The following is a 12,484-nucleotide window of genomic DNA, read 5'->3' on the forward strand; positions in this document are numbered from 1 at the left end:
AAAATCTTTGGAATAAAGTTCAAAGGTTCTAGAAAAGAAAACTTTCAGCTGGGCGTGGTGGCTCATGCCTGTAATTCTAGCACTTTGGGAGGCCAAGACAGGAGGATTCCTTGAGGCCAGGAGTTCGAGACCAGCCTGAGCAAGAGCAAGACCCCATCTCTACTAAAAATAGAAAAATTAGCCAGGCATGGTGGTATGAGCCCATAGGCCCAGCTACTTGGGAGGCTGAGGCAGGAAGATTGTTTGAGCCCAGGAATTTGAGGTTGCAGTGAGTTATAATGATATCACCGCACTCTAGCCTAGGCAACAGAGTGAGACCCTGTCTCAAAAAAGAAAAAGAAAGAAAGAGAAAAGAAAACTTCCCTTGGCATGCCTTTGTTGTTGTTCAAGGATTTTCAGTGAACTCAATATTAAGAAAGATTACTATAGGAGGAAGAATATTCTTACTATTTTATAGATAAAAATAACTAAAGCCCAGATATCTGAGTTATTGTCCCAGTAGAACTAAGAGTAGAACCCAAATTTCTGAATTCTACTATCTTCCCTAGAAAGCACATGTTCAGTTTGCTTTAGAAATCAAGGATTTCTGGTAAGAGTTTTATGGCACTTCAAAATACAACAAAACAAATAAACTTAACATTACTCTGACCTGGCAATGACATCATAGAAATGCATTTTGTTTTCCTTCTCTTTGCTTAAAGCTGACAGGAGATTTGTGAAAGTGCCTGAATCTTGCAATTCCGTAATGGCATTTGCAATCACATCACTTAAAAATTGCCTGTGAAGAACAAAAAGATGAGTTAATAAATTATATTTCCCTACATTCACAAAGGGCTACAGAAGTCATACAAGTTAAGACCCAGAGGGAACACCATAACTAAATTGGAATTATCCCAGGAATGCAAAAATAGTGAAGCGTTAGAAAATCTAAAATTAAAAAAAGAAAATTTATTAATAGAACTCAATATATTAATAAAGGCTAAAGGAGACAAACCATATGATCATCTCAATGGATACAGAAAAGGCTGAAAGGATGGCATTACTAATAAACTAACAGAAAAAAAAACAGGAGAGAAAGATCATTGCCCCATATTTGATTAACCGCATGGACCTTAACTCATTGTCTTTAAGTTTAACCACATGGGCCTTAATTTGCTGTCTTTAAGCCTGTGGAGACTGTTTTTACAGCATTTGAAAAGAGCTGAGCATACAGAAAGAAAGGGAGTGTAAATCCTCCTCCTTGACATCCACCAGACCAGACCAGCCAGATTACACTCCAGAGGAGACTGATAAGACAGCCTCAAGGAGAAGGAAAAAAAGGGAAAACCAAATACCCTAACATCTCACAGCTGTTTCCTGCATCAGTCTATAGCAATAAATTTTTCTTTACCCCTTTGTAACCCCCAATAAAAACCCCAAACTGCTTGTCCTCAGTACAAGCACTCCTTCTTTCTTTCACTTTCATGCTTCGCCCTTTTCCCTTCATCTCTTGGGGAAAAGTAAAATAAACTTCTTACTTCTTTCTACCCTAATCTTTGTGTGGAGAATTCTTTCTCATTCCATGCCATGAGCTCCTGCCCTAACAAAGGCATCTGGCAAAATTCATCTTTTAAAAACAAACACCAAAAAAACTCTTAGCAAGCTAGAAATAACCTGAAAAAAAGTTTACATACTAAAGACCAACAACAAATATTAAATGTACAGTATGATATCATGAATATAACTTTTTTTTTTTAGGAGAAGGAAAGGAGTTTATTAATTTGCCAGCAAATGAGGAGGTTGGCAGACTCATGTCTCAAAGTACCAATGTCCTCATAACATTTAAAAACATTAAAACTACATGAATTATTTAAATAAAACACATAAATACACAATGAAAGTATCACAACATGCTACGGAATAATATGTGACAAATTCAGAAGCGTGTTTATTCTTGGGGGAAGAGGAAAGGGACTGAGATTAGAAACTTCAATTATATCTGAAATATTTTATCTTTGAAAAAAAAGTCACATCTCTAAACCAACCATGGTAAAATGTTAAAATCTGGTGTTACATACATAAGTATTCATTATTTTATTCTTTGCACTTTTCTGCATTTTTGAAATTTTTCATAATTTTGAAAAAGTTAAATCATTTAAATTTTTTTTAAAAGGAACTAATCAAACTCTTCATATTTTAGAGATGGGTACCCAGGCTCAGGATGATTAAGTGACTTGCCCATGGTATAAACTAAAATAAAATCCTAAATTCCTCCACTGACTTCACACACCAATCTTGGCCAAAGGGGACCCCAGAAAAACATTAAAACTGAGCTCCTGGCCAGGAAGGGAAGGGAGCTTGGACACATGTTGGACAATGATACTAAATTATTAACAGGACCTAAGGCCATTCAAGACAAAGGTTAAACCACACCTGTAGGCTATCAATTTACTTAACAGACCACTTAAGTCCAGTATATGTCCCTGGCTTGTGTCTGATTAACAGACTTCTTTATCTTAAAACAGTGCAACTTTAGACAAGGCTTCGTTTCTTTAACCAATTACACATCAAAAAATCTTTGAACCCACCTATAACCTGTGAGCCCCAGCCCTTGCTTGGAAATATTCCACCTTTTTGGGCCAAACCAATGTATATCTTCCATGTATTGATTTATGACTTTATGTGTAATTCCTGTTTCCATGAATGTATAAAACCAAACTGTAATTCAGCCATCTTGGGCACGTTTTCTCAGGACCTCTTAAGGCCATGTGCTCTAGCCTGTGGTTACACACGCCGGCTCAGAATGAATCTCTTTAAATTATCTTACAGAGTTTGGGTTCTTTTTCCATTAACAAACGTCACATAACTAGTTTGAGAAAGAACTGGAAATACATAACCCAGGTTTCCTGACCCCTAGTCCATTGTTCTTTATAATATTCTCCTAGGTGAAACAGTAGTTTAAAAACTACTGTTTATGTTTTGATATAGAGTTGGCAAGAATTATACTTAATATTTTACATAGCAATTGTTTAACAATAGTTCACCTAAAAAGGTTCAATAACTGTATTAAGAAAAAAAAAGTTTGTCTATAATCCCAGTGATGCAAGGGGTGCCCCAACAAAGAGAGAAGGGTCCCCTGAACTCACAAATGGGTTCTTGGCTTTGCACTGGAAAGAGTTAGAGAGCAAGCCAACTAGCAACAGAAAGTTCATAGAGAGACAAACAATAGATCCTACTCCACAGAGTAGGGGTCCTTTCCCAAGCAGGAAGTGGACACCTTATAGGGTAATGGTAATGTTTTTATGTGTCCAGAAACCCTGTTCATGACCAACATTGTCTTGAGGTCAGGCCATAAAGATTAATCATAAACTGCTGTCACAGAAAGGTAAGCACAGTTTGTAAGATGTCCTGTTTAGTAATTCATCCATCCTTGGTGGTCTACTTCCTGCATCAGGGTGGTTAGGGTCTGGTATCAGCCAAAATGGCTGTACTCAGGCTTTCTTGACATTCCTTTTTTTGCCTTATCCCTACATTACCAGCACTTAGGGAGGCTGAGGTGGGAGGGTGGCTTGAGCCCAGGAGTTTTAAGACTATTAGGCAAGTAGCCTTTGCCAGATCCCTAGGGAGATAAAGGAATGCAATGCAAAAGGGGAGCTTGCATTAGATGCTGGAGCTGTAGGATGGGTATGACTGGGGCAGGGGTCCTAGGGGATTTGGCTAGATTGTTTAAAAATAATTTATTACAAGTGGCTGTTCTGGCCCACTTACTCCCCTGGAAAAACTCTCTATAAAACCCATCGCTCTCCCCTTCCTGGGGTGACACTTTTTTCGGCCTCCACCCATTTGCACCCAGATGCTCAAAATAAACATTTTGCTAAATCTAAGGCTTCGTGTGTCTCCCTCTCAGCTCTGGACCTAATAAAGACGAGCCTGGGCAACATAGTGAGACCTTGTTGCTAAAATAAATTTTAAAAATTAGCTGGGTGTGGCGGTACATGCCTGTAGTCCCAGCTACTTGGGGGGCTGAGGCACAAGGACTGCTTGAGCCCAGGAGATTGAGGCTGCAGTGACCCACCCTACTCCAGCCTGGGCTGGGCAACAGAGTGAAACTCCACTCTTAAAAAAGAAATAATTAAGAATACTGAAGTCAATAAACTGAAACATAAGAATTTAAACAACAAGAACTTATCTCTTGTGTAGTGTTAAATGAAATTGATAAAAGGTCTTTAGTTTGGATTGAGCTCCTGCACTAGCCCAACAGACTAAGCCAAAATGGAGTTACTCTTGCTGAAGTTCCAGGCCACCAAGCCAAAACTAAGTTGTTTATCTGATCTTGCAAGAGATCAGGAGAAAGAGACAATAGCCAAATCCCCAAACAGGCCAGTTTTAGCTGGCATGATAAGGAAGTCCCCTCTGCTTTAATCTTTACTAGGAAAGTAACTTTGAAATGACCAATCTGCTTTTCTTTTGTTTCTGCTTTCTTCAGCCCTTTCCTGCCTATAAAGCCAACCTCTTCTGCTCAGCTCATCGAAACAGTCCTATTTTATACAATGAGGTGTTGCCTGATTCTAGAATTGCAAATAAAAGCCAATTAAGATTTTTAAACTAAATTTGTTGTAATTTTGTCTTTTGATAGTAGCATTTATGAGAAAATAATTTAAAATTCTTAATTCAGTGCAATAAGATTATAATGCATAAAGATGACTAATAGCAAGGAAAGCATATATAAACTTGTTACAAATTCCCATTTTAAATTCATAGTTTTTATGCCTTTGATATTTTGATATCCACTTTGATTCTGAATAGCTGATGAGGATGTACATTTCATTATTACACATCACCCTGAGTTTCATGTGGAATATAAATCTAAGACTAATCCCCTAAAAATAATCTCAGACTAGTATTTTGGCTCTCTCAGGAAAAGGCATGGGCCATTACACTGAGAATGAAAAGGACATTAACTAGTTTGGGCATTTTATAAGCAGAATACCCTTCAGTCACACAGGCAAATCTAGGCCAGACTGACTTAAGCAAGAGACTTTACCCTTGGTTATGGTCTAATAAAGGACTCAGCAAACTTTTTCTATAAATGGACAAGTAAGTAGCATATATTTTGGGCTTTGTACCTGTAAGTTCACTTTTGCCACACAACTTTGCCACTGTAGCACGAAAGCTGTCATTAACAATGTGTAAACAAATGGGCAATGCTGTATTCCAATAAAACTTTTCAAAAACAGACTTCAGACTGGGTAATTCCTATAAACTCTCATTTATCAAAAGTCCTTGCATTAATGTTACACCCTGTTTTAAACTTAACAGGCTTGTTAGCAAGCCAGTTGAAAAGAAAAAACTGAATAATGAGACAATGGAAATTGCATCTGCCTTTAAGAAACCCTCAGGATTAAAATACAGCTTAGAATTTGGCTACTTTGATAGTAGCTGTTTCTTATCAATGGATAAAGCATCACAATAGCTACCAGTGTGTGCCAGGTAATAGGCTAGAGCCTTATTTTTAATCCTTACATGAATGTTGCAAGGGTGCTATTAGTAGTCTCATTTTTTAAAATTGGAAATAGCCTGTGCATAGTGCATGCCTGGAGTCCCAGCTACCCAAGAGGATTGCTCGAGGGTAGGAATTCAAGGGTTGTAATGCACTATGATCCTGACTGTGAATAACTACTGCATTCCAGCCTGAGCAACATAACAAGACATAGGCTCTAAAAAATAAATAAATGAAGTAAAAATTGGAAACAAAAGCTTAATAACTGTCCAGGATCACACAGCTGCCATGGTTTAGATTGTACCACACTGACTCTAACCAGTCTTTATTTAGTTAATTCTATTCTCAGCAGTCATTTTGGATACACCGTAATGACTAAACCATAAGAGAAGAGAGCAGTCAGCCAACCTTGCACCCATTCTCTTATCTATGTATAAATGCATTATTACATTGCCAAATATGCTCCTTCCTTACCTGTCAATCTGAATTTTCTTCAGTGTCTCCGTAGTTATTATGGACTGCTTTGTAGGTGTTTTGAAGATAAGATCCTGCATTTTGTTAAACTCCAGGCCTTTTTGTCTGATTTCTGGCAACTTGGGTCCTTCTTTAGGTACTTTTGAGATTGTTGAGACCATTGGAAGTTTGTCTAGGCTTTTTCCCTCTGAATTCATTTCTTTGCTTTTCTTTTAAAACAACAAATGATGTTAAGAAAGATTTTTTTTTTGGCCGGGCGCAGTGGCTCATGCCTGTAATCCTAGCACTCTGGGAGGCCGAGGCCGGTGGATCGTTTGAGCTCAGGAGTTCGAGACCAGCCTGAGCAAGAGCGAGACCCCATCTCTACTAAAAATAGAAAGAAATTAGCTGGACAACTAAAAATATGTAGAAAAAATTAGCCGGGCATGGTGGCGTATGCCCATAGTCCTTGCTACTTGAGAGGCTGAGGCAGGAGGATTGCTTGAGCCCAGGAGTTTGAGGTTGCTGTGAGCTAGGCTGATGCCACGGCACTCACTCTAGCCCGGGCAACAAACTGAGACTCTGTCTCAAAAAAAAGAAAAAGAAAGATTTTTTTAAAATCAAGAGACAATACTCTAAGAGGACCCCGTCTACATTTTTCAACCTTATCGTCTCTGACTTGTACACTATACTCCAAGAAAATGTACCTTTTTCTTCAGTCACACCAAACTATATCCTGCTGTTTTGTGTCTTCTTGCTTTCACACAACATTCCCTCTCTCTATCATTCTCCAACTTACCACCTGGTAATCTTTAAGACTCTGATCAAAGGTAAAGTTCTTTGTGAAATAGCTCTGTTACCAGGCATTTACCACATTGTAGTTATTTGTAAAATATCTCCATCAGATTGTGAGTTCTCTGAGGGAAGAAAAGGTGTCTTAGAGATCTTAGTTCACTCCAAAAACAAAATTTTTTAAGGCTAGTCTCAAATTATTTTTGGAGTAAGATTGGATATCAAATAAACTTGGCCATCTTTATAGTCCCATTGCTTAGAAAAATGCCTAGAATATAGTAGAGACTCAAATGTTTATTGAACACATGAATTTGACATACAAATAATAAAAGGAGAATCATACCAAAAAGCAGAAGGTGATAGTAGATATAGTAACATGGTATAGATTTTGAGGGTCACGTAGGGAAAAGCCAAAATAATTTCTTTTTCAGACCCAAACTTGAATACTAAGGGACCATAGGAATAGCTTATGTCTTTTAATTGACAATTGCTATTTAATATGTGGCTAAAAGCTTGAGCCATTGAGAGCCATATAATATAGTGACTACACACGTGAACTTGGAAGCCATGTTTGAATCCAGCTCTATCTCTTACTAAACTATATTGACCTCAGGCAACTAACTATTTAACATCTCTGTGCCTCCATTTTCCCATTGGTAAAATGGATGGTTATTATTTTAGATTTTGTCTAAGGAGGTTAAGCAGAAAATGTAAGGCCTTGGAGGCCCCATTTTCTGATTTATCTAATAATTCATTATTTCTCTACCTTTTGTTTGGACATTGGGAAAAGGAAGCAAATGTGACTCATGGCCTGATTTACCAATTACTAGAAAGAAATGTGAAATTTTTTTTAATTTTCTGTTTTTTCTACAAATTGGCACACTGAGACAAAGAAATGTGAATTTTTAAATGAGAATTAAAGAAGCCTGCTAAATGTTCTAGTCCATTCACTAAAAAGTATTTTTATATAGCACACACTATACATAAGGTAGGGTATGAGACCCTAAGGGAAAAACAGTATTCCCTGAAAGGAAGCTCTTTCCAAACTTTGTTCAAATCACTCCCACTTCTGGTAGAATCTGGTACTTTAATATAACTTTCATCATTCTATGTCATAATTCTTTTTTCTTTTATCTACTCTTCAACACTTTTCAGTGCCAGCAGCCTATGGGCAAAGAGGGCAGACATTGGTTCAGGGCAACAGTTTGCTATGGCATGGGGCAATATGAAAGGCCCAGGGGGATGGGTCTGTCATAAATCCAAACCCATGCATCCTACTTCATAACTCAAATAAATGAAAATCTATCTGGAAATGTCCTTAGCTGTAAAAATAGGTATAAAAGAGGGATAATACTAATCTTTCCTCCCAAGGTTGTTATAAGGCTAAACAATATAAAGCCTTTTGGGAAATGAAACATGCATATACATATTAAGGTTTTAAAATATATATTCTAGGAGTTCAAGGCTGCACTGAGCTATGATTGAGCCACTGCCCTCCAGCCTGGGTAACAGAGTGAGACCCTGTCTCTAAAATATAAATAAATAAATAAATAAATAAAAAACAAATATATATATATTAATATATATCCTAGCTGGGCATGGTGGTGATCACCTGTAATCCCAACTACTTAGGAGGCCAAAGCTAGAAAATCGCCTGAGCCCAGGAGTTACAGGCTAGCCTGTGCAACATAGTAAGACCCTGCCTTTAAAAAATAATAATAATTATATATCCTATGCTCTGTAGGTCAATGGCATCTTAAGATTCATGAGTTAGAACAACTATAGTTTCATGAAGTAAAAAACAAAAATTTTTAAGAGATTCACAATTTTTAAAAGGTATAGAACTAACATATTGAGAAAGGAGCTTTTAAATTGCTAATAATCATCACAACAGTGCAAGCCTTTACTTTTTACAATACTATAAAATCATGAGAAGGGTTTCTGTTAAGTCAGAAAATTTTGTGGTTAAAGATCACTATCATAAACTAAAATAAAACAGTGCGAAAGTTTCATTCTTTTATTTACTGGACTGGTGACACTTGCTGAACACTTGATCAATTTAGCTTTTTTTAATTCTCTCCTGAGTTTCTATGATCGAAAATTATTCTTTTTAAAGCCTGACAGCAAGTATCATTGACAGGACTTCATTTGTCAACTGACTGTTTTCCCATTTTATTTTTGATTCTTATTGGAGGACATAATAGGAAGAAGACACCATGTCTCTTCTATACTATTTGTTAGCTAGCTTAATTTAAGATTAGACTCTTATTTTAAATGCATTGATAGACTTATTTCTTGAGTTCTAATCTATTTAACCTTCATAATTTGATAAGGAAGTTAACTTACATTATAAAATTCCTATAATAATTATGTCATTTTAATATTACCCCAAAACTTGCAGAATGTTAGCATAGGTAGGGACCTATACGTCATTTTGTTAAAACTCTATCACAGTTTACAAATGAGAAAACTAAGACCAAGAAAGTAAAATGAATTGCTTACAGCACACAACTAAACCTGACCCCAACCCCAGTGTTTTATTTTATTTTATTTTTGAGACAGAGTCTTACTTTGTCACCCCAGCTAGAGTGCAGTGGAGTCATCATAGCTCACTGCAACCTCAAACTCTTGGGCTCAAGTGATCCTCCTGCCTCAGCCTCCGAAGTAACTGGGACTACAGGTATGTGCCACTACGCCCAGCTAATTTGTCTATTTTTTTGTTTGTTTGTTTGTTTTCTTCTTTTTTTTTCTTTTTTTTTTCCTTTTATGTTTTTTAGTTACAATGCCTTTGTGGTGTAATAGAGACCGGGTCTCACTCAAGCTGGTCTCGAACTCCTGACCTCAAGTGATCCTCCAGCCTCGGCCTCTAAAAGCGCTAGGATTACAGGCGTGAGCCACATCTTTTTTTTTTTTTTTTTGGAGATAGAGTCTTTCTCTGTTGCCTGAGCTAGAGTGCAGTGGTGTCAGCATAGTTCATTGCAACCTCAAACTCGTGGGCTCAAGAGATTCTCCTGCCTCAGCCTCTGAGGTAGCTGGGATTACACACGACATGCCTGGCTCATTTTTCTATTTTTAGTAGAGACAGGTCTAGTTCTTGCTCAGGCAGGTCTCGAACTCCTAGCCTCAAGAAATCCTCCCACCTTGGTCTCCCAAAGAGCTAGGATTACAGGCATAAGCCACCATTCCCAGCCCTATTAAAATCTTATATAAACTTTTAAGCTTTAATAAAAACTTTAAGAACTCAGGCTATACACATAGTAGTAATAATAACAAAAGAAATTTTAAAATTGTACAGGCAATTAAGCTGAAATTTAATTTTCTTCTCTTCATAAATACAGACTTCTTTCTGTTAGACATGAAAAGCAATTTACCCTCTCATTTATATAGCAATTTTCATTTGTCATAGAATCAGAAATAAGAATACATTTTATACAAATTATATAATTTTTTGAAACTTGATAAATGTGTATTTGTATTTACACATTGTTTGCATTTTATATCTACAACCTAAGGTACGGAAATTTAAAAATTTAGGCCAGGCACAGTGGTTCACACCTGTAATCCCAGTGCTTTGGGAGCTGAGATGGGAGGATCATTTGAGGCCAGCAGTTTGAGACCAGCCTGGGAAACATAGCAAGGCCTTGTCTCTAAAAAAATATTTATTTGCTCACTTTGCTCACTACCAAATTAAGGCTTTTTCTTCTTTTTTTTCTTTTCTTTCTTCTTTTTTTTTTTTTAGACAGAGTCTGGCTCTGTTGCCCGGGCTAGAGTGAGTGCCATGGCGTCAGCCTAGCTCACAGCAACCTCAAACTCCTGGGCTCAAGCAATCCTCCTGCCTCAGCCTCCCAAGTAGCTGGGACTACAGGCATGTGCCACCATGCCAGGCTAATTTTTTCTATATATATTTTTAGTTGTCCATATAATTTCTTTCTATTTTTAGTACAGACGGGGTCTCGCTCTTGGTCAGGCTGGTCTCAAACTCCTGACCTTGAGCGATCCACCCGCTTCGGCTTCCCAGAGTGCTAGGATTACAGGCATGAGCCACTGGGCCCGGACCTTCTTTCTTTCTTTCTTTTTTTCTTTACTTTTTTCCCAGGATCTCCAGCTTACAGACCAAGTTAAATTTTTTTTTATAACCCAGTGGTACTTTGCAGAGGAGCCCAAAACATTATTAAAAATGTAATGGTTAATACAATAATATAGCTGGACATTCAGAAAGGCAGGTTGCAACATATTCAGCAATGACAATAGTCTTTTTTTTTTTAAACTAGGGATATCTGTTCCAGAAGCAAAGTCATTTTAGATTAAAGTAATATTGAGAGGGTTGAGTTTCCTCCCCCTAGCGTTGTTAGTTTTTAGCAGGTGAGAAATACAACGTAGGTAGGACAACTCAGTAATTTGATCTCCTCAGTATATATACTGCATTTATACTGATTTAACTATAGGCCTTTTGAATAATGCCAATATATCAGAAAAGGATATTCCGGCTGGTAATGTACACTGAGCTATGGCAATTTCATTCCATCAATTGAGAATACACATCTCAGATAGTTATTGCAGTCCTTCATCTGAGATAGAAGTGCTATTTCTCAAGTAAAATTTAAGGCATAGGTACTATTAATGATGGAGAAATAGAAAGGAAAGAAAACAAAGTTAAAGGGTGAGTGAATATATACCATGTTCATGCTTAGTCTTCTTTCATACTGAACTGGCATGATATAGTTTAGAATAGAGAGCTGGTCTGTGGTATCCTCCAGAACTGCAGAGATCCTCAGCACATCTGGAAGGGAGAGTGGCTCTATGATTTCTGGGATGATTTCTATATCTGTATGTATAGCTATTCCTTCTTCTACATCAGTAGGTGGTTCACCAGTCACTGACACCGTCATCTCAGAATCCCAAGCTTTTGGAGGAAGGTTCGAGGCTTTCAGACTGCCTCTAAGGAAAGGATAAAGAAAAAAATGTTAGTGACCATTGTTCAAGTATTACTTAAATTCAAAAGCACAGGCAGCACTTAGATTGGCTTGTGTGAAGTTCATATTGTCATATAATATAACCTAAATGAGAAACAAAAGCAAGAATTTACATGTGATTTTGCATATACCTTCTATTTTGACCAACCAAAGGCAAACAACTTAACTGTTTAATAAAGATATGTAGCCTATGCTATTTGGCTATACTTAACTAATTTGAATTTGAGCCAAAATTAATTTTTTTTTCTAGAAACTACTTTAGTTGCTAAGCAAAAGTGTCTCATGATTAGTGAAAAACAGAATGTGGTAGCCAGCCTCCAAAGGTGCCCCAAATGATTCTCACTTTCTGGTATTCATGCAATTGTGTAGTCTCCCTGACGTTAACTAGGACTAACCTATGTAACCAAAAGGATACTATGGGAATGACAGTGTGACTTCCAAGGCTAGGTGATAAAAGATTTTGCAGCTTCTGCCTTACTCTCTCATATCTCTCACTCTGAGGGAAGCCAGCTGCCTTGTCATGAGAACACATAAGCAGTACTATGGAGATATCCATGAAGGTAAGGAATGAAGGCCTCTTGCCAGTACCCAACATCTACTTGTCAGCTCTGTAAATTAACCATCTCGGCAGTGCATCCTCTAGTTCCCATCAAGTCTTCAGATAACTGCAGTCCCTGGCTAACTTCAACCTTATGAAGGACCCCAAGCCAGAACCATCTAGCTAAACTGCTCCTAAACTCCTGACCCACAGATACTGTGTGAAATAATAAATGTTTATATTTTAGGT

At 37.4% G+C, this 12,484-nt stretch overlaps 1 protein-coding gene and 1 non-coding gene across 5 annotated transcripts in view; both read right to left on the minus strand.

Annotated features, from left to right (window-relative positions):
- Positions 1-12,484, minus strand: part of IQCG (IQ motif containing G) — a 59,996-nt gene that overhangs the window by 36,626 nt on the left and 10,886 nt on the right. For all 4 annotated transcript variants that reach the window (XM_045540081.1, XM_045540079.1, XM_045540080.1 and 1 more), the window contains 3 exons: positions 11,401-11,662; positions 5,954-6,162; positions 650-778 (listed from right to left, as the gene is read on the minus strand). In XM_045540081.1, the coding sequence (XP_045396037.1) occupies positions 650-778; positions 5,954-6,162; positions 11,401-11,613 (551 nt within the window). In that variant the 5' untranslated portion in view covers positions 11,614-11,662. The remainder of the gene's footprint in view (positions 1-649; positions 779-5,953; positions 6,163-11,400; positions 11,663-12,484) is intronic.
- Positions 7,860-7,995, minus strand: LOC123630871. Its single transcript, XR_006732812.1, has one exon. It is a non-coding gene; the product is annotated as a small nucleolar RNA SNORA42/SNORA80 family (small nucleolar RNA).

The sequence above is a fragment of the Lemur catta genome, chromosome 1 (genome assembly GCF_020740605.2).
Source record: "Lemur catta isolate mLemCat1 chromosome 1, mLemCat1.pri, whole genome shotgun sequence".
In the NCBI taxonomy this organism is placed as follows: Eukaryota; Metazoa; Chordata; class Mammalia; order Primates; family Lemuridae; genus Lemur; species Lemur catta.